Source organism: Plasmodium sp. gorilla clade G2, assembly GCF_900097015.1.
Source record: "Plasmodium sp. gorilla clade G2 genome assembly, chromosome: 1".
NCBI classification, from domain to species: Eukaryota; Apicomplexa; class Aconoidasida; order Haemosporida; family Plasmodiidae; genus Plasmodium; species Plasmodium adleri (nom. inval.).
Window position 1 is genome coordinate 295,001 of NC_041693.1, and position 20,000 is coordinate 315,000.

At 18.3% G+C, this 20,000-nt stretch overlaps 7 protein-coding genes across 7 annotated transcripts in view; 1 reads left to right on the forward strand and 6 right to left on the reverse strand.

Moving 5' to 3' along the window:
• The window catches only part of PADL01_0108600 (kinesin-8,putative), a gene marked incomplete at both ends in the record, with an annotated part of 5,428 nt that extends 1,390 nt beyond the window's left edge, over nt 1-4,038 (reverse strand). The window contains one exon of the mRNA XM_028685447.1: nt 1-4,038. This exon is cut by the window's left edge and continues 324 nt beyond it. Within this exon, the coding sequence (XP_028536207.1) occupies nt 1-4,038 (4,038 nt within the window).
• A 2,508-nt stretch (nt 4,039-6,546) lies between these two features.
• PADL01_0108700 (conserved Plasmodium protein, unknown function) lies at nt 6,547-7,292 on the reverse strand (the record flags this gene model as incomplete). The annotated part of the gene is made up of 3 exons (XM_028685458.1): nt 6,547-6,625; nt 6,922-7,025; nt 7,182-7,292. 3 exons carry the CDS (start codon nt 7,290-7,292, stop codon nt 6,547-6,549), a joined length of 294 nt encoding a protein of 97 aa, XP_028536208.1.
• Nucleotides 7,293-7,998: 706 nt separating this feature from the next.
• Nucleotides 7,999-11,256, reverse strand: PADL01_0108800 (replication factor c protein, putative; the record flags this gene model as incomplete). Its single annotated transcript, XM_028685469.1, has 1 exon — nt 7,999-11,256. One exon carries the CDS (start codon nt 11,254-11,256, stop codon nt 7,999-8,001), a length of 3,258 nt encoding a protein of 1,085 aa, XP_028536209.1.
• Nucleotides 11,257-12,453: 1,197 nt separating this feature from the next.
• On the forward strand, nt 12,454-14,664 carry PADL01_0108900 (conserved Plasmodium protein, unknown function; the record flags this gene model as incomplete). Its single annotated transcript, XM_028685480.1, has 1 exon — nt 12,454-14,664. One exon carries the CDS (start codon nt 12,454-12,456, stop codon nt 14,662-14,664), a length of 2,211 nt encoding a protein of 736 aa, XP_028536210.1.
• Nucleotides 14,665-15,950: 1,286 nt separating this feature from the next.
• Nucleotides 15,951-17,636, reverse strand: PADL01_0109000 (UMP-CMP kinase, putative; the record flags this gene model as incomplete). The annotated part of the gene is made up of 5 exons (XM_028685491.1): nt 15,951-16,123; nt 16,228-16,671; nt 16,832-16,921; nt 17,043-17,130; nt 17,316-17,636. 5 exons carry the CDS (start codon nt 17,634-17,636, stop codon nt 15,951-15,953), a joined length of 1,116 nt encoding a protein of 371 aa, XP_028536211.1.
• A 1,123-nt stretch (nt 17,637-18,759) lies between these two features.
• Nucleotides 18,760-19,506, reverse strand: PADL01_0109100 (conserved Plasmodium protein, unknown function; the record flags this gene model as incomplete). Its single annotated transcript, XM_028685502.1, has 1 exon — nt 18,760-19,506. The coding sequence occupies one exon, from the start codon at nt 19,504-19,506 to the stop codon at nt 18,760-18,762; it is 747 nt and encodes a 248-aa protein (XP_028536212.1).
• Nucleotides 19,507-19,765: 259 nt separating this feature from the next.
• The window catches only part of PADL01_0109200 (conserved Plasmodium protein, unknown function), a gene marked incomplete at both ends in the record, with an annotated part of 354 nt that continues 119 nt past the window's right edge, over nt 19,766-20,000 (reverse strand). Inside the window, one exon of the mRNA XM_028685513.1 lies at nt 19,766-20,000. This exon is cut by the window's right edge and continues 119 nt beyond it. Within this exon, the coding sequence (XP_028536213.1) occupies nt 19,766-20,000 (235 nt within the window).

Below are 20,000 nucleotides of genomic sequence, written 5' to 3' on the forward strand. Positions count from 1 at the left end.
ACTCACGATGTTGTTACGTTCTCCATCATCACCACAATCATCACCACAATCATCACCATCATCATCACCATCACCATCATTATTATCATCACCACCATTATTATCACCATCATTATTATTATTATTATTATTGTTCATTCCTCCATCTTGAGGGTCACACATCTTCAAACGCTGGTTCTCCCTTTTTAACATAGCTATTATATGTATTAACTCCTCCTTTGAACAATTTTTTTCATAATCCTTCAATTGATCATAATAATCATAATTAGTCGAATTAGTACTCATATAATCATGCATCTTCTCTTTTTCATTCAACTGCTCTTTTAAAAACTCGATCTCGTTTTTTAATTTTTCAATGACATCAATATACATTGTCAAATGATGTTTTACCACTATCGAATTAGATGTAACCACATTTTTTATATTTTTTGCTCTGTTTGCATATTTTAAAGTATTATGTGTATCTTCATATGATAAGTGTGATGGACTTATGTTTGCTATCATAACTGTTTTACAGTTACCTCCTAATGAATCTTTTAATAATCTTGTTAATTTACTATCTCTGAATGGAATAAAATTTGATTTACTATTTCCTTTACTTCTAAGAACTAATGCATTAATTACATTTCCTAAGGCTAGTAATGATCTATTAATATTTGCACCCTCTAACATTCTCATTCCTTTATTATTGGTTTGGCTAGCTCTTTCACTACCTGCTAAATCGATCACACATAATTTTCCTCTTTTTGTTTGTTGATATACACCTTGACCCTTTTCAGTTTCTTCAACTATTACTTGTAATACACCGTGACTTCTTGAACTGGTTTTATTTGCATCTGTGGGTTCTTGGGTTCGATTTCGATTCCCTGTATGAATCAATTCCATTATTTCTTCTACAGATGTTGTACATACTTCAAAAATATTAGAAACAGTTACTCCTTTGATAGGATCCTCTCTTACATCTAAATATTCATTAGAAGGATTTAATAAATCACATATGTTTTCATTATATATTTCAATAAATGAACATTTTACTTTATATTCATTCATTATTTGCAACATTTTTATTCTTTCAAATAAATCCTTTAGAATCATCATCATTATTCCTGGTTCATTCTTATATCCAATTATTGTATGTGTTTTACCAGCACCAGTAGCACCATAAGCAAATACTGTTGAGTTATATCCTTTTATTACTGCATCTATTAAACATTTTACACTATTATTATATACATCTTCTTGAGAACTATTCTCATCAAAGACATAATCAAATACATATTTCTTTTCTCTACTCCGATTCTGTCTTAATACATTATCACTATTATCAGATGGATCTAATAATACTACCATTTTGTTATCTAAAATTTTTATGACATTTTTTGCTCCATCATTCTTTTCACTCATACTCATAGGTCTACATCTAATTACCACGTTCATATTATATGTTATATCTTTTTCAACAGATGGGTTCTTTTCATTCTTATTACTTTTTGCACATATATTATTAGTTAAGGTTCCATTCTGATGAACAGGAGGAGAAGAACTGCTACTACCACCATGGTTATTACTAATCTCATGAGTTTGAATGTGGTTATTCATACTAACATTATTATTTACTGTAATATTATTATTATTATTATTCATATTATTCATATTATTCATATTATTAATATTATTCATATTAATATTATTATTATGATTCATCTTCTGATCAACCCTACCAGTTGTATTGTCACTATTCCTTTTTTTTATCTTTGGAGTTTTTACATTTTCATTAGTTTTACTTTTCACTTTAACAACCTTAGGCATATTAATTGTGTTTTTATTTGGACATACTTTACTCACATTTTTAGGAGATTTTATTTTTACTGTATTTACTTTTGAATGTTCTATTTTTGTGGATTCATTCTTACATATCTTTAAGGACGCCACTACCTCTTCTTCCTTTGTTATTAAATGTGTATTACTTATCTTCGTTTTCATTGATTGCAAAGCGGGAGAACCCAATTTGCTTCTATCACCTGCATTGCTTGGACTAATATTATTTATATGGCATTTTGTAGGCATATGTTTATAGACACCTGTATGTTTATCACTATCATTAATATTATTATTATTATTTTTAATATTATCCACATCTATCTTATTATTTATATTATCCACATTTATGTCATTATTATCTTGGACCGTACATGATACCTTTGAAGAATCATTACTATTATATAAATGAAAAAAAGGAGAAGTAGGCTCCTTAGCAACCTGACACTTCTCAAAATTATCAATGAACACAGTTTCATTAGAACCCATTTGTTCTACATAATCCAATGCAGGAAACGGTTCATTCGATATATTTGTATTTCTGACAGTCATAATATTGTCATTAGATAAATAATTCATATATGGACTAGTTTCTATATTTTTTATTTCTTCATCAATAATCTGATTTTGTATTCCTTCTATATTATTTTCACTATTTGTCTTATTTAATTTATTATAATCTATTAAATTATTTTCAATGTTACAAAAACTTTTTTTCATTTTAGCCCATTCGTTAGAAGATATATTTTTTTTAGAACTTGATTTATTCCATATATTAATCATTGATGTTTCTTTATATTCATTTAAATTTAATGGACTTATATCATCTCTTATATTCCAATCATTTGTATTTACATCTACGTTTTCTAATATATTTTTTTTTGTTTCTTTTTTTTCCATATTTTCTTCTCCTTCTTTTACATCTAAGTTATTATTAGCACATGACATATACATTGCTGTTGTGGGTTCAATGTTAGATATCAAATTTTGAGATTCACTCAAATTTGTTATATTAAATCCTTCTATATATTCATTTGAAGTATAACTTGAACTTCTTTTCTGATTAATATATTGTGAGTCTTGCATATTTATTGAATCACTAATGGGTACTTTATTATTTATATTTACTACTTCTTTGTTATTTTCAATATCTTTATTAATTGAATCCTCATTTTTCTTAATACCCATTATTATTCCATTTTGAGGTAGGCAACTAGCCAATAAAATATTTTTAAGAAATTGAGCCTTTTCCATATTACCCCCAAAAGAGGTGTCCTTAAATAAATTGTGAAGAGATTCTAGATTTTTATTAGAAGCCAATTCTGAATACATTTTAGATAAGTTTTTTTGAAATGATAAATTGTTAGTTGACGATATGGATTGCATAGAGTTGTTAAATATTTTAATATCTTTCATAAGTTCATCTACTGGATTATTATTTGATTCATCTTTAGTTTCTTTAAATTGATCATTCGAAATATAATTTGGATTGTGATTTGTATTGTGATTTGTATTGTGATTTGGATTTGCATTTGTATTTGTATTTGTATTGTGATTTGTATTGTGATTTGTATTGTGATTTGCATTTGCATTTGCATTTGTATTTTGACTTTCATTTTGATTTTTATATATGGCACATAATTTATTCTTATCATATGATTCTTTTGTATTCTTTTCATTATTATTATTATATATGTTATCAAAATGAATATGATCAATGTATATATTATTATTATTATTACTCTCAGTATGTATATTATCATTCATTATATCACTATTGCTGTTACTTATTAGTATATTCATTTTTTTTGGGGTCACTTCAGGGTCTATAAAACTTACACTTTCAATATTCTCTTCCTCATTATTATGAATATGATTATCATCATATTGGTCATCATTATTATGAACATGATTATCATTTATTACATATTTATTATTGTTGCCTATAGAAATATCTTCCTTATTTATCTCTTTATGTCTTTCTCTTTTATATGCATTTTTTTCACCTCCTTTCATAGAAATATCTGATGAAGACATATATTCACCTGTCATTTCTTCATTCTCATTTTCTGTAGTTCTATTAGATATTAATACATCTTCTATATTAGAACTCACAGAATAATCTGCATTCTTAATATCCTCAAAATTATTTCCCCCTTCTTTTTCTATCCATTCATTCTCTTCATAAGTGTCTATTCTTTTCTTATTACCAATTTCCATTTTATTTAACTCATAATGTTTTAAAAAACTATTATATATATTTATATAATATTATATATTTTTTTTATAACATATTTAAAAAAAAAAAATTCATATACACACACGCACATATATATATATATATATATATATATATATATATATATTTATTTATTTATCTTAATAATGTGAAAATATTATGTAATGAAAAGAAAATATTCATAACTAGGGTATTTAAAAGTAAACATAAAATATATATTTTTATTTTTCACAATAAGAATATATATGTGCAATTAGGTATTTCCATTGATAATAGTGTGTAGTACTTTTTTTTTTTTTTTTTTTTTTTTTTTTTAAAAAGATATGAATTTCAAAAATAAAAGGTAAAAAAAAAAAAAAGATCTCATAAGAGTAATCATATATATGTATATATAATCATTTTAATTATATAATTTCCTTTTATAACTTTTTAAAAATATATTTTCTAAATATGTTCATCATATAACATGATAATGGAATATAATATTACATATATATATATGTTGTGTCTTTTGTTATTCTTATTTATATATAATACATTTCTTCTTTATTAAAAAATATTTATTTTATAATATATATATATTATATATTTCATATAATTTTTATTTTAAAAGGTCTTCTTCATAATATATATATATATATATATATAATACGTAACAATAATACTTCTTATTTGTTTTGTAATTTTTTTTTAACGCTTATAAAATATATTATTCATTATTATTAAATAATAATAAATATAAACAAATACACATAAAATGTATTATATATAATATATTATTCATTTAATATATATATATATATATATATATATGTATGAAGGGGAAAAAAAAAAAAAAAAAAAAAAAAAAAAAAAAGTATAAAGAATATATAACTACACACTTTATATATATAATCTAAATTTTTTTTTCTTATGAAAAAAAATTAGAAAATTAGACAGATAAGAATAACATATAAATGCTCATCTCTATATTAATAAGTTTACAATATATTATATATATATTATAATACAAGTATCAATAATAGAAAAGAGTTTAAGAATGTAAACAAAAAAATAAAACATATATATTATAATATATTTTTATATTCTTATAACATTTTAATAAGCTATTTTACTTTTTTTTAAGTATAGCTCTTACATCATTTTTTACTATGTATAAGTTTTTTCTTCTTTTTTATTATGATGAAAAAAAAAAAGAAAAAAAAAAACAAGACGTGCATTGCTTGTGCATAAAATGGTTTCAAAAAAATATATATATATATATAATATATATATAAATATATCATGAATGAATAGTAAAAGCACATATATATATATATATATATATATATATTATTATTCATTTCATGAGCCTAAAGTAAGTCCTATCTTTCTTATAATATATCTATATATATATAACATAAAACAGAGTAATAACATTAATAGTCATATTCATTTATAGATAACAACATATTTCGAAAAATATTAAGATATATATAAAAAAAAAAAGAATGTATAGATATATGTAGGCACAGAACGGTATGCATATTATATATAAGAATAATAGAAATATGTTGTTATACACTTTGAAGAAAATATGCTTTTTAACTTAACTTAAATATATATATATATATATAATAACCTTTTTATTATATGTTTTGTTTTAAAAAAAAAAAAAAAGAAAATGGTAAAAGCAAACTTATATTTAATTTCATTTTCAAGATGTAAAATTTATGTAAAAATATAAATTAGAACACATATAAGTTTATTAAAATCGTAGAGACATAAATTATAAAAATAAACCAAATGAATATATTCATGAATATATAAACATATGTTTATCTAAAAATATTACAACGACAAGTAGGAAATAGAACAAATGGAAAATAAATAAATATATATATATATAATAAATTTATTTCGAATAATATAATGTTGTCATATATAAATATATATTTATATAATTCAAACATAATAAGATTATTTCCCCTTTTTACACATGGAGAAAATATACAATTTTTATTATATCTTTTATTTGTATAAAAAAAAAAAAAAAAAAAAAAAAAAACAAATTTATGTCACTAAAAGGAAATTATTATATATAAAATATATATATATATTATATATTTGTATATATAATATAAACAAAATGAATAATTGTTAAAATACTTTTTTTTTTTATATTTTTTTTTGAATATAATAAAAAAATTTGTAAGAACATATTTTTATTATATAAATATTATATATGTGTATATTAACATATTTGTATAATTTACTCTTTTTTCTTTTTTCTTTTTTTTTTGACATTGTTATTTAACTGAAGTTTAAAAATCATTTGAAATATATTAAATAAAATAAACAAATGTTACATATAATTAAAAAAAAAAGAAAAAACAAATAAACAAAAAAAAAAAAAGAAAAAGATAAGCTTTTGAAAGGATTATTAAATATATACATATATATTATAATATATATATTATTATATGTTTGTATTTATTTTATATTTCTTTTTATTTCCTTTGCAAACTTTCCTTATACTTTTCGAGCTCTTCAAATCTCAAATCTTTAACTTTTAAAACTTTTCCAAAACTGAACATAAAAAAAATATTAACAAAGATATATGTATACACACAAATATGATAATACATATATAGCTACATTTATATATTATTAACAAGTCATATGTTCAGGTAAAAAAATATAAAATAAATAAATAATATATTATATATATATATATAATTCCTTATTTATTATTCATTTATTATATAGACAAAAATATATTCATATATATATATTGTAAAATATTATGACCAAGTCATAATTATTTTACAATTTTCCATAGTTGATCATAATTTTTTTTTTTTTTTTTTTTTTTTTGAAAAAACCTTTGTAAAGGGCATTGTGGCTGGTTAATTATTCCATGAAAATATTTCCACATCTTAGGACAAATATTTTCCATTTTTTCAATATGATTACTTGTGATTTTATGCTTAGAATATTAAGAGAAAATATAAAAAAATAATACATAAATAATGTAAATATGAATAAATAAATAAATAAATAAATATATATATATATATATATATATATATGTTTATGTCATATTCTTTTGGGTAATAAATTATTTTTTAATTATTTTTCTTACCTTACACATAAAACATTCTTTAGTATTTTTATATTTTACGATATACTGATTCATAAAGATTTCGAAAGTATTCAAATTATTTTTCATTTTTATAACCTTACTACTTTCCATTTGTTTAATTTTTTTTTTTTTTTTTTTTAAAAGTCATATTGAAATATGCATTATTCAAAAAAAATAAAAAATAAAAAATAAAAAAAAATAAAAAAAAATAAAATAAAATAAAAAAATAAAGATCCAGATTTGTAAAACATATTTATAATAACTAAATTGTATATTATTTTATATATATTATAATTTTTTTGCTATGTATATATAATTAAATATTAAAAAAAAAGAACCTGTATATATAAAATATATATATATATATATATATATATGTATGTATTGATTGATTTTAACCCATAATTATTTTTCTATAATAAAAAGTATAATATTTTAATGTGTATAATATTTGTATAGTTTGATTATAACTAATTTGTTTTATTTTATATTTTTCCATTAAACGAAAAATATATATATATAAAGTTCAAAATATGTACTTTTTTTTTTTTTTTTATTTTATTATTTTTTTTTTTAAATGGTATTAATATATTTGTCATGGAAAAAAAAAAATAATATCATTATGATATACAGTATATACATGAATATAATATATATATATATTTTTTTTTTTTTTTTGTAAAAAAAGAAAAAAAGAATACTTGGTTGTGAATGAATATTATTACTCATAGAAGTTTATATATGATGATGTTTATGTTATTATAAAAATAAACAATAGAATGTAAGTTATATATATATATATATATATATATATTATTTAATCAATTTGATATATATAAAAGTTTAATGGTTGTAAGACCGCATTACATCGTTCTTCAATATTTTTGTATGATCCTTTTGTCTTTACATATCTACCTGCAAAATAGATTTGTATATCTTTATTTATGGTTTCTTTCATGTATTGTTTTTCTTGTGTGACTATATCAGAGATGGTTAGATTAGTATGTTGTTTATTAAATAGAACTTTTGTTTTTAGAATATTATGTTCTACATTGAATTGTTTTTCTTGATCATCTTTATTTACAAGTTTTAAATTTTTTTGATTATTTTGTTCGTTTTCAAAATAAGTTTGAAAAGATTTCTTATAAGAATTTTGATATGCGATTAAAATCATATCAGTTAATGATATATTAAAATTTGGACTATATGTAACTTCGAATGTTGCTTTATTATGATTATTTTTTTTGGATGTTTTCATAATTTGCATATTATCCATAGAATTTTTTTTGTTATTAAATTGAAGAGATGTATTATTAACCCACTTTTTTAATTCGTTTAATGCTTCACATACTTGAGTATTTAGAAAATTCGTTAGTGTTTTGAAATGAAATGTGTTAGTAATAATATTGGGTGACATATATTTATTATATATATTTTGAAAATTTGAAAAAAGATGAACTTTTTTATCTGCAAAAATTAGAATATCATCTACGAAAGGGTCAAATATATATAACTTATGAGTTGAAGGATTTTTATAATTATTATGTTTTTCATTGTGTTGTGTATTCATATATGAATCAGTATTATTATTATTATGATTAATATCTTGATCTTGATATTGATATTGATCATAATCTTTATTGTGATTTATATTTTTATTTATATTGTTGATGAAATTATTATTTGAGAAACCATTTGCAGAAGTAGCTGATATGGATATGTTTGTAAAAGATATATTAAATAAAGTCATAATATATAAAAGTTTGATACAAAAAGTTTTAAATTTATTAATATTTTTATATTCATATGGTACTAATATATATTTTGGTATGTCTAGATCATTATAATAAGAATATTTTCCCCACAAATGAACATTTTTAAAAAAGAATTCATTCATATAGAAAAAAGAAAATAGATAATTAATAATTTCTGAAAAGAAATGTTTAGAATATATATATTTATATGTTATAACACCGAATTGTTCATTTACAAAATTATCTTTAATTTTTTGTACTTGATTTTTTTTTCTTTGGAAATAATTAGTATGACTATTATTAATTAATATATATTGAATATGAGAATTTGTATTTAAATGAATAGTTATAATAAATAAATATACAACATAATATAATGTTTTTTGTAAAGAATAATTTAAAATATTTTTTTGTTGATATTCCAAATGATCACAAAAAGATAAGAAATCTAAACAATAACTTAATTTACTAAAATCAAAATCATTAAATGGTATACTTAATAAATTATCATATATATAATAATATGATTGTGAATAATTATATTCATTAGCTAAATTAATATAAAAAAAATCATGACAATCTTGTAATAATTTGCTTGTAATTTTTTTATTTTTATTTTTTACATATATCATATTTAATAGTTCTATATAATTATTATTAGCATCTTTATAAAATAAATAAGAATTTAATAGTTCCATATTTATAATGACACCCTTGTTATTAATATTGGATGTGTTATTATATGTATTATTTGATGTATTATTATATGTATTATTTGATGTATTATTATATGTATTATTTGATGTATTATTAGATGTATTATTATATATATTATTATTTTTTAAATGTGTAGTATTTCTTGAACCTATACTTAAAAAATATATAGTATTTAATATCGATCTTATATCACTTTTACATATATCGATTAACTTATTTATAGCTTCATTATTAATTTTAATATTTTCCTTATCACATATATAATTGATACGTGTCTTTAGCATTTCTATATTAATATTTTCAACAATAATGACTTTACTAATTTTTCTTAATTCCTTTAAACTTTTATGATAAATATCATTACATATACAAATGATAGGTCTTTTTATAATGCTTTTATTTTTTTTATCTTTTTTATTTAAGAATTTCATTATACTATCAATATTTTGTTGGGTACTAGATAATCCATCAATTTCATCTATAATACATAAATTTGGTTTAGATATGACAGAATTAATACATACAACCGATTCTATAAATGGTATGAGTGTTTCTTTATTTCTATCATCACTACCATTAATTTCTATAACATTAAATTTAAAATGATTCGCAATAACATATGCTAAAGTTGTTTTACCTTTTCCTGATGAACCACCTAATAATAGAACTCTTTCAAAATCATTATTTTTTTCTTGTTCTGATTTCATATTATTATTTGAATTCATATTCTTCTCATTTTTTATTTTATCATTCCATTTCTTTAACCATGATAATACTTCAAGATTTATTGATTCATCTGTTAATAATTCTGAGAAATATTTAGCTCGATATTTTTCTACAAAATTTATATTGTTCTGATAATTGTCTGTTTGTTTTTCCCCCATCATTTGTTGTTCCTCCTTCATTTTTTGTTCCTCCTTCATTTGTTGTTCCTTTCTTCTTTTTATTTCACTAATAATTTTATCTTCTTCTTTAATTTGTGCTAACAATTGTTCTAATAATTTTCTAAAATCTTTATTATTTTTGCTTATTAAATTATGACGACCTGACATGTTGTGTTCCTCATATTTATTTTCTATATAATCATTTACATGCTGATCATTTATATAATTTATTCCATCTTCTTTTCTTTTTTGAATATACATAGGAGGATAATTATGATTACAATCATATATTTTAATAAAATCGTTAATATCTTCATTACTATTTAATAATTTTTTTATTTCTTTTTTTTTTTGTATACTTATTTGTTCTTTTTTAAAAAATATATCATCACCTAATAAATTATTCTTATATACATATTCTCTTAAAAACATATAATTATTAAAAATATAATTGCTTGAAAAATTATTATCTATTATATCTTTATGGAAATTATTTAAATGTAGAACTTGGTTATATCCATAATTACTCCTTTTATTATTATAAAGATTATTATTTATATTTTCATTTCTTCTTTTCTTTTTTTTATTTAATAGTAATTCATACTCGTCGTATATATCAAATTTATTTTTCTCTCTTACACTTTTTTCTTTATTAATTTCTTCGTTTAAGATATAATCGAATCCGCTTAAGTCGTCTGCATAGTTTGAATTCTCATCCATCATTTTGGATAAATGATAAACACTCAACAGAAAAAAAATATATATATATATATATATATATATATATATATATATATATATATTATATATGTGTGTCTTTTGATTGATATATTTTGCTATTCCTTTGGCCTTGAGAAATAAAATATTTTTACAATATATCAATCTCGCAAGGAAATAAATATATATAAATATATATATATATATATATATATATATATATGTACACATTAATGTTTTTTTTTTTTTTATGTTTGTCGCTCTTATAAAGTATAATTTATAATGTATAATATAGAAGGTACTTTTTTTCTTTTTTTTTTATTTTTTTTTTTTTTTATTTTTATTTTATTTTTATTTTATTTTATTTTATTTTTTCTTTCATAAGACATAAAAATGTATATGAAATACATACATATATTTATTATTATATTTATATATTTAAGAAAGTGCTTTTTCTTAATTCCGTCAAAAAAAAGGACAGTCGCGAAAAAAAAAAAAAAGTTATATATTGAACTAAACTTCTATGACACATGCAAAAATATATAAAAGAAAAAATTATAAATATGAAAGTAATCTAATATATATATATATATATATATATATATATATGTATACACCTTATTTTAATATCCCCCGATTTGTATCTATATATTCTGTATGTTGCTGATTAAAATTAATAATCATTATGAAGTAAATAAAAAACTAAACATAATATTATCAAATGGATATTAAAATGTATGTACATAAAAATATGTATATATGATAAAGCTATATGCTAAAAAAAAAATGAATACTTAAGACTATATTTTAAAAAGAATATTTTGAGTATTTTATATATATATATATATGGGTATCTTAAAATATTGTTTCCCCCAAAAAAAAATAAAAAAAAATAAAATAAAAGTAAAAACAAAATAAAAGTAAAAACAAAATGAAAACAAAATGAAAACAAAATAAAATAAAAGTAAAAACAAAATGAAAACAAAATGAAAACAAAATGAAAACAAAATGAAAACAAAGTAAATACAAAGTAAAAACAAAATGAAAACAAAGTAAAAATTAAAAATATTTTTTGCCTTTTTATATTTTAATAATTATATAATATTCTTATATAATTTAATATACATAAATAAATTTCTTTATTTGTTTCTTCATTTTTATATATTATATAATTTTTATATATATTATAATTTTGAGAAGATGACAAGTGAGAAAGAAAATGAAATATGTGAAAATAGTTGGCAAAAAAATAATGATAATGGAAGCGAGATAAATATGTGTATAAAAGAAAATAGTTTAAAATACGATGAAGATAATATAAATGAAAATATCTCATATGATGATATAATAAGCCAAAATTTAAATGAAAAAAATTCATCAGAAAGTTCTATTGATTCTTTATTTACAGAAGATAATAATAATAAAAAAGTATATAATAATACTAAAAATAATATAAATATAAAAAATAAAATAAGCAAAAATATTAATAAAACAATTGAAGAAAATAGTCACATATGTATTAATAGAGAATATACATATAGTTACTATAATAACAAAAATATGACAAATAATTTGTGTAATAGTAAATATATGAACACAGATATAAATAATACATTGTGTAAGGATATTATAATAACTGATATTAATCATAAGGACATAATAATAACTGATATTAATAAGAATAAAATATCGAAAGATATATATAAGAAAGAAAATATGAACAGTGATAATATTTATAATAAAGAAAAGAAAAAAACTCTTCTAGTAAATCAAGCAGTATTCTTTACTCCTAAAAAAACTACACTTAATTCAAGTAATGAAAAAAAAGATATGGAATATAAAAAGTTAAAAAATATCAATCATGATAATATATCAAAGGATATTATAAATGGTCATTCTTCATACAAGAAATTTTATGAAACAAATAGTATGACAAGTATTAATAATAATAATAATAATAATAATAGTAGTAGTAGTAATAATTATTTATATAATATTGAAGAGAAAAGAAATAAAAATGAAACCTTTAGCACGCAAACTATTTTGAGAAGAAAAGAAAACTTATTACTTGATAATAATAATAATAATAATAATAATAATAATAATAATAATGGTGTAAATATATGTAAGGATATCAAAAAGATAAACAATGATAATATTAATAATATGAATAAATTTGAATACTTAATGTGTCAAGATAAAGAAGAAAGAGAAAAACAAGAAACAAATATATACACAATTATGGGATCAGAAATAGAAAGAGATAAAAATAAAGATAAATATAATGAAATGAATAAAGATAAATATAATGAAATGAATAAAGATAAATATAGTGAAATAAACAAAAATATATTTAATGATATATATAATGATAATAAAAATATAGATGTTGATATAAAAAGAAAAGGTAGTAACAGTTATAAAATTAATACATATAATAAAATGATTAATATAGAAAATGATGTGAATGGTTATCATCATAATAGTAGTCGTAGTGAACATAATTTTGATATATTCAATGAAAATGAAAAAATAAAATCTTTTCATGTGAATAAATTAAATTCTATTAATGATAAAGAAAATGATATAAGTAGTAATTCAAAAAAACTGGATTATTTAAATTTATGTAATTATTCAACAGAAAAAAAAACTGATATGTTAAATCTGTTACAAGAACTTTTAAGTTATTGTGAATGTCTAAAAAGAAACAGAAAAAAAAGTAGTTATGAAATTCAAAAAATCCGAGAAAGTTATAATAAAGTATCTGATTTATTAAAAGAAACATTAAAAAGAGAACAGAATAGTCATATCAAAATTGAAGAATTAAGAAATATTATAAATAATTATAATGAGAAATTTGAAAGAATAAAAAATAGTTCTGAAGGTACTATCACAAATTTAAATAAAAATGTACAAACACTTATAGAATTAAATAATAATTTAGAAAATGAAATGAATAAAATAATTGAAGAAAATATATATCTTCGAAAAACAATACAACATGAAATATCACTTAATAAAGAAATTAATGATTTAAGAAAACAAATTGAAATCTTAAGTAATGATAAAATTGTACTTATTGATCAAATAGATTCTTTAAGATTAGAAAATTCTAAAATAGAAAATGAAAAAAATGTTCTTTTAAGTGATAAAACTATACTTAATTGTAAAATTGATCAATTAGAAAATGAAATTAAAAATAATGTACACATACATAAAAAAAACTTATCTGAAAAAGAAGATAATAATCCATTCATTATATATACAGATGAACAAATTAATGAACATATTAATAATTATTTAAATTTAAATCATGAGGAAAGAAAAGAACATTTCAAAAATTTCATGTATCACTGGAGAGAAACAAATAAAGCTGGTCAAAAGTTTTACGACCAAGCATTTTATAATTAAAAAAAAAAAAAAAAAAAAAAAAAAAAAAAAAAATATATATATTATATATATATATATTATATATATATATATATTTATATTAATTATCATCATTTTAATACCTTGAATCATAAGGACACAAAGCTGATCATATATATACATACACATTTTAATTATTATATTAATAATAAGTATAATATAATATTATGATATATTATATTACATTTCAGTTGTAAATGATGGAAACCATTTTTTTTTTTATTTTGACATATTTATAATTCATTCCATAAAAATATTCAAACACTTGCGTAAATATATATATATATATATATATGAGTGTAGTACGATATGAGATGTTTTCTCACGTACCATTATTTTATATGTACATATTTTATATTTTTTTATTCTTTTTATTTTTGTTATACATATTTAATATTTCAAGCCTTTTATAATAGTTTTTATATATATTTACAAACATATCAAAAAGAAAAAAATAATTAATCAAATTAGATTGATATAATAAATTAAATTTTGAAAAATATATTGTACAATTTTTTTACACCATTTTTTCTTTTTTTTTTAATCTCAACAATGTCACCCCTAAACAACAACCAAATGTTTATATATATATATATATATATATATTTATATTTATGTATATATATATATATATATATATTTATTTATATTTATGTATATATATATTTATATTTATGTATATATATATATATATATTTATATTTATGTATATATATATATTTTTTTTTTTTTTTTTTTTTTTCTTTGTTTATTTCTCATAGGCTCCAAATCAATTCAAAAAAAAAAAAAAGACATTTTTTTTGGTAAAAAATAAAAACATTTAATCCTGTGAGAACAAGAAAGGTAATATTCTACATACACATTTTAAACATAACAAATTATAAAATCTTTAATTGGATATATAAATAAAAGATATTAGAAACATATTCGAAAAAAAAAAAAAAAAAAAAAAAATATTTTAAAGACATTTCAAATATATGTTTGTTTTTTTAAATTTTATACCAAACTATAAAAATGGTACGAAGGTACAATTATATATTTTAAAGACAATTTAAAATAAAAATAAAAATAAAAATAAAAAATAAAATAAATGACATAAAATAAAAAAGAAAAAAAAAAAAAAAAAAAATATATATACATAAATATATAAATATATATATATATATATATATATATATATATATATATATATATATATATAATTAAAAACAGTGGTGGGAGGGAAAAGTAAATCATTTATCCCTTGCACCTAAACCTTGAACAACTTATTACATATTTGTAAAAACATACTGAATATCACTCCAAACGTCCTGAATATTTTTATTTGCATTAATATAAATGCATTTGTTTTCCTTTAAAAATAAATTTATTATAGGTATACAATCATTATTATGAGTATCAAATCGTTTTTTTAATGTATCCATATTATCATCTACTCTTCCTACAAATACAAAAAATTATAAACACAAATATATGTATATATATATATATATATATATATATATTTTTTTTTTTTTGTTTGTTTCGGATTTATTAAATTCTTACCACAAGTTAATCCTCTATTCATACATCTCTCTATCATTATCTCTTCATCACAATATAAAAATAAACATAAATGAACATATGCATAATTTCCTATTATATTAATCCATCCATTAAAATTATCAAAATTTCTTGGAAATCCATCAATTATAAATTTATATTTTGCTTCTTGTTCACATTTATTATTTTTTAATATTTCCAAGACATCTTTATTTTCATATATATTATTTACATATTTTAATTTATTATTATATTCTTCTAAATTTATATTTTTTAAATTTGCATTTTCATCCAATTTTTTAAAAGAAAAACTGTCTTTCTTCTTTTCTACTCCTGATTCACTTTGGTCATTTAATTTATTCTGTTCTTGTTTTTTCCTTTTTGCTATTTCGCTTTCCATTTTTATTTTCATCAATTCTAGGGTTATATCCACAGGCACGATTTTACCTACACGCAAAATATATACACATATACATATATACATATATATATATATATATATATATTTATATATTTATATTTATTTATTATCACATATATGTTTATTTATACAAAAAAAAAAAAAACAATCATAAATATATGCTTATTTTCCCTCTCTTTTTCATACCGTTATTTATGCAATCCTCAACTATTTCCTGGTGTTTTGTGTTAACTTCATTTTTTTCACATTTTTTTAAGTACTCCCTCAAACAATCGCCTTTAAAATAAAATATATATATATATATATATAATAAATTTAAAATATTATGAACAAGCAAGAAAAAACCTGAACAAGTAATAATTTAAAAAAAAAAAAAAAAAAAAAAAAAAAAGCTAACCTGCACTAATATGTGTAAAATCAAATTTTTCTTGAATTAATTTACATTGTGTTCCTTTTCCACTACCTGGACCCCCTAGCATAAATATCTAGAGAAATAAAAAAAAAAAAAAAAAAAAATATATATATATATATAAATAAAGGGAAACATGAAAGTATAAATATAAATGAAAAAATTTTAAATGAAATAAAAATGAAACAATAAAATTATTTCGTTCACATATATATATATATATATTAATATCTTTCTTCATTTTTGTCTTATAAATAGTACCACAAAGGGTTGATCTTTATTCATTATAAATTTATTATTTGAAAAAAATTGTTTTTCCGAAATATTATAACTGTTTATAGAAAAGTTTGATGTAGATGTGTATATATTTTTCTTAAATGTATAAAATTTTCTTGTTATTTTATTATAATATTTGTTTTCAATTTTAAAATGTTCTTCCTTTTTATAAGAACCATTAGTTCTATTTAAGTAAAAAGGAAAATGCTTTCTATTTTTTAAAATGTGGAAATTTTCAACAAACAAATATGGATATTTTACTATGAACATAAAAAAATATATTAAAAATAACTTTTGGTAATTCATAAAGTTTTATCTTATCTATATTTATATTATTAATTATTATAAAAAAATGTGCCAACGGTAAAAAAAAAAATAATAATAATATAAAATAATAATATATAAATATTATATATATATATATATATATATAATATATGTGTATATATTATTATATTCTAATTTTATATTTTTATGTAGTAATTTTTTTCTCCTTCGAACATATATATAAAAAATAATATAAAGAAATATTATTAATAATAATGTTATACTATTTTGTTTTATACATATATATATATATATATATATATATATATATTTATTTAAACAAATATCTGATATAATTATTCTATATACATTTTTGCATTTTTTTATGTTTTTATTAAAAAAAAATAAAAATAAAAAGTATTAAAAAATAAAATATTAATAAATTGAATATAGAAAATAAAAAAAAAAGAATATTTATATAATATAATATATATATATATATTAATTTTTATTTGTGAAATTATTAAAGCTAAAAAAAAAAAAAATTACATAAAATCTGAATAATGTAATAACGAATTTTAGAAAAGTTAGGAATTTTTTTTATTATTATTAAACAAAGTATATATATAATATATAAAAATATATATTTTTTTATATCTAATAATTTAAATATATATATATATATAATATATATATTTTTATGCTATGTCAAAAAAATAATGTGCACATTAGAAAATAAATAAATAAATATATACATAAAAAAAAATAGTAAAATATAAACTTTTCATACCCATAGCTATATATTAATTTATAATTATTTATTTTATTTTTCCATATAAAATGTGTATGAAAAACAAATATTCTGTGTTACATCCACTGTTTAATATATATAAAAAAAAAAAAAAAAAAAGAAAACGAAAAAAAAATGATATAATATAATATGTTATATTATATGATATTATAACAAATGAAAAATAAAAATGATGACAAAAACAAATTGCATATTTTTTTACACTTTCATAATTATATATATATATATATATATATTTTTTAATATTATAATTTTTATTTTTTTCTTTTAGATAAATTATATTATAATATATTTTTTTGTGGTTTTTTTTTTTTTTTTTTTTTGTTATTTTCTTTTATATGTACCCCTGTGTTATTCTCCGATGATTTCCATACAATTATGGAAATACTTAAAATGATAATTAAAATAATGAGGTGATGAAAAAATATTAAAGTTTGTAAAGAATGGTATTAAATTTTTAGTAACTTCAAAAATAAATTGTTGATTAAAATGAATAATATTATTAATTAAATGAATATGTTTGGTTTTTATATTATTATTTATATGATGATTTTTTTGACTAATATATAAATTATTTAATTTTATTTCACATAAGATAATAAGATTAATTATTTGATTTATTTGTCGTTTACAAAAATCATTTATATAATTTAATAAATAATTTTTTATTTTATTTAATTTTTCTATATTGATATTTAAATATAATTCCACTGCATTGGTAACATTCTTTTTTAATGTATATAAAATAAATGAATTCTTATCATAATCAAATTTTTTATAATAATAACAATTATTTTGTATATCTTTTTCTTGATTAATTTTAAAATATTTTTCAATAGATTGATAATCAGAATATATGTTTATATTCTTTTTTTTATTCTGCACTTTTTTTATTTTATTATGTTTATTTTTTTCTTTATGATATTCGAAAGGATCTTTTTTATTCTGTTCATAAAATAAATGAAATTTTTTCCAGTTTATTTCCAACTTATCATAATACAATTCTATATTCCTAATAAATTTGAGATATTCATTATATTCTTTGATGAACAGTTCTTTTAATTCTTCTGTCTCGCACAGTTTAATCACATCACACATTTTGTAGATATAAATAAAAAATAAAAAATAAAAAATAAGTATAAATATATATATATATATATATAATATATTTATTTTTATTTTTTTTTTTTTTTTTTTTAAGCAAGGGGTGATGATCGGTCATAACATAACTGTAATATAAAAATGGCTAGTCGCATTAAAAAAAAAAAAAAAAAAAAAAAAAAAATATACATATATATAATATATATATACATTCATATGTATATTTTATTTTTTTGATTTAATTCACTTTTTGATATTAATAAAAGTGTCTTGGATTTTTATAATCGAATATATCATTAACTGGGAATTTTTTCTGGAAATACTGTTCATATAAATAAATTTTTGATTTATTTGATGAATATTTGATAGTAAAACATTTAATTAAATTGTCTAAGTTGTCAAACCATACATTTACAAAATTATTATTGGAATGATTTAAATTTAATAAATTAAAACTATTAATATTTGAAAAACGAAATAAATAAAATTCT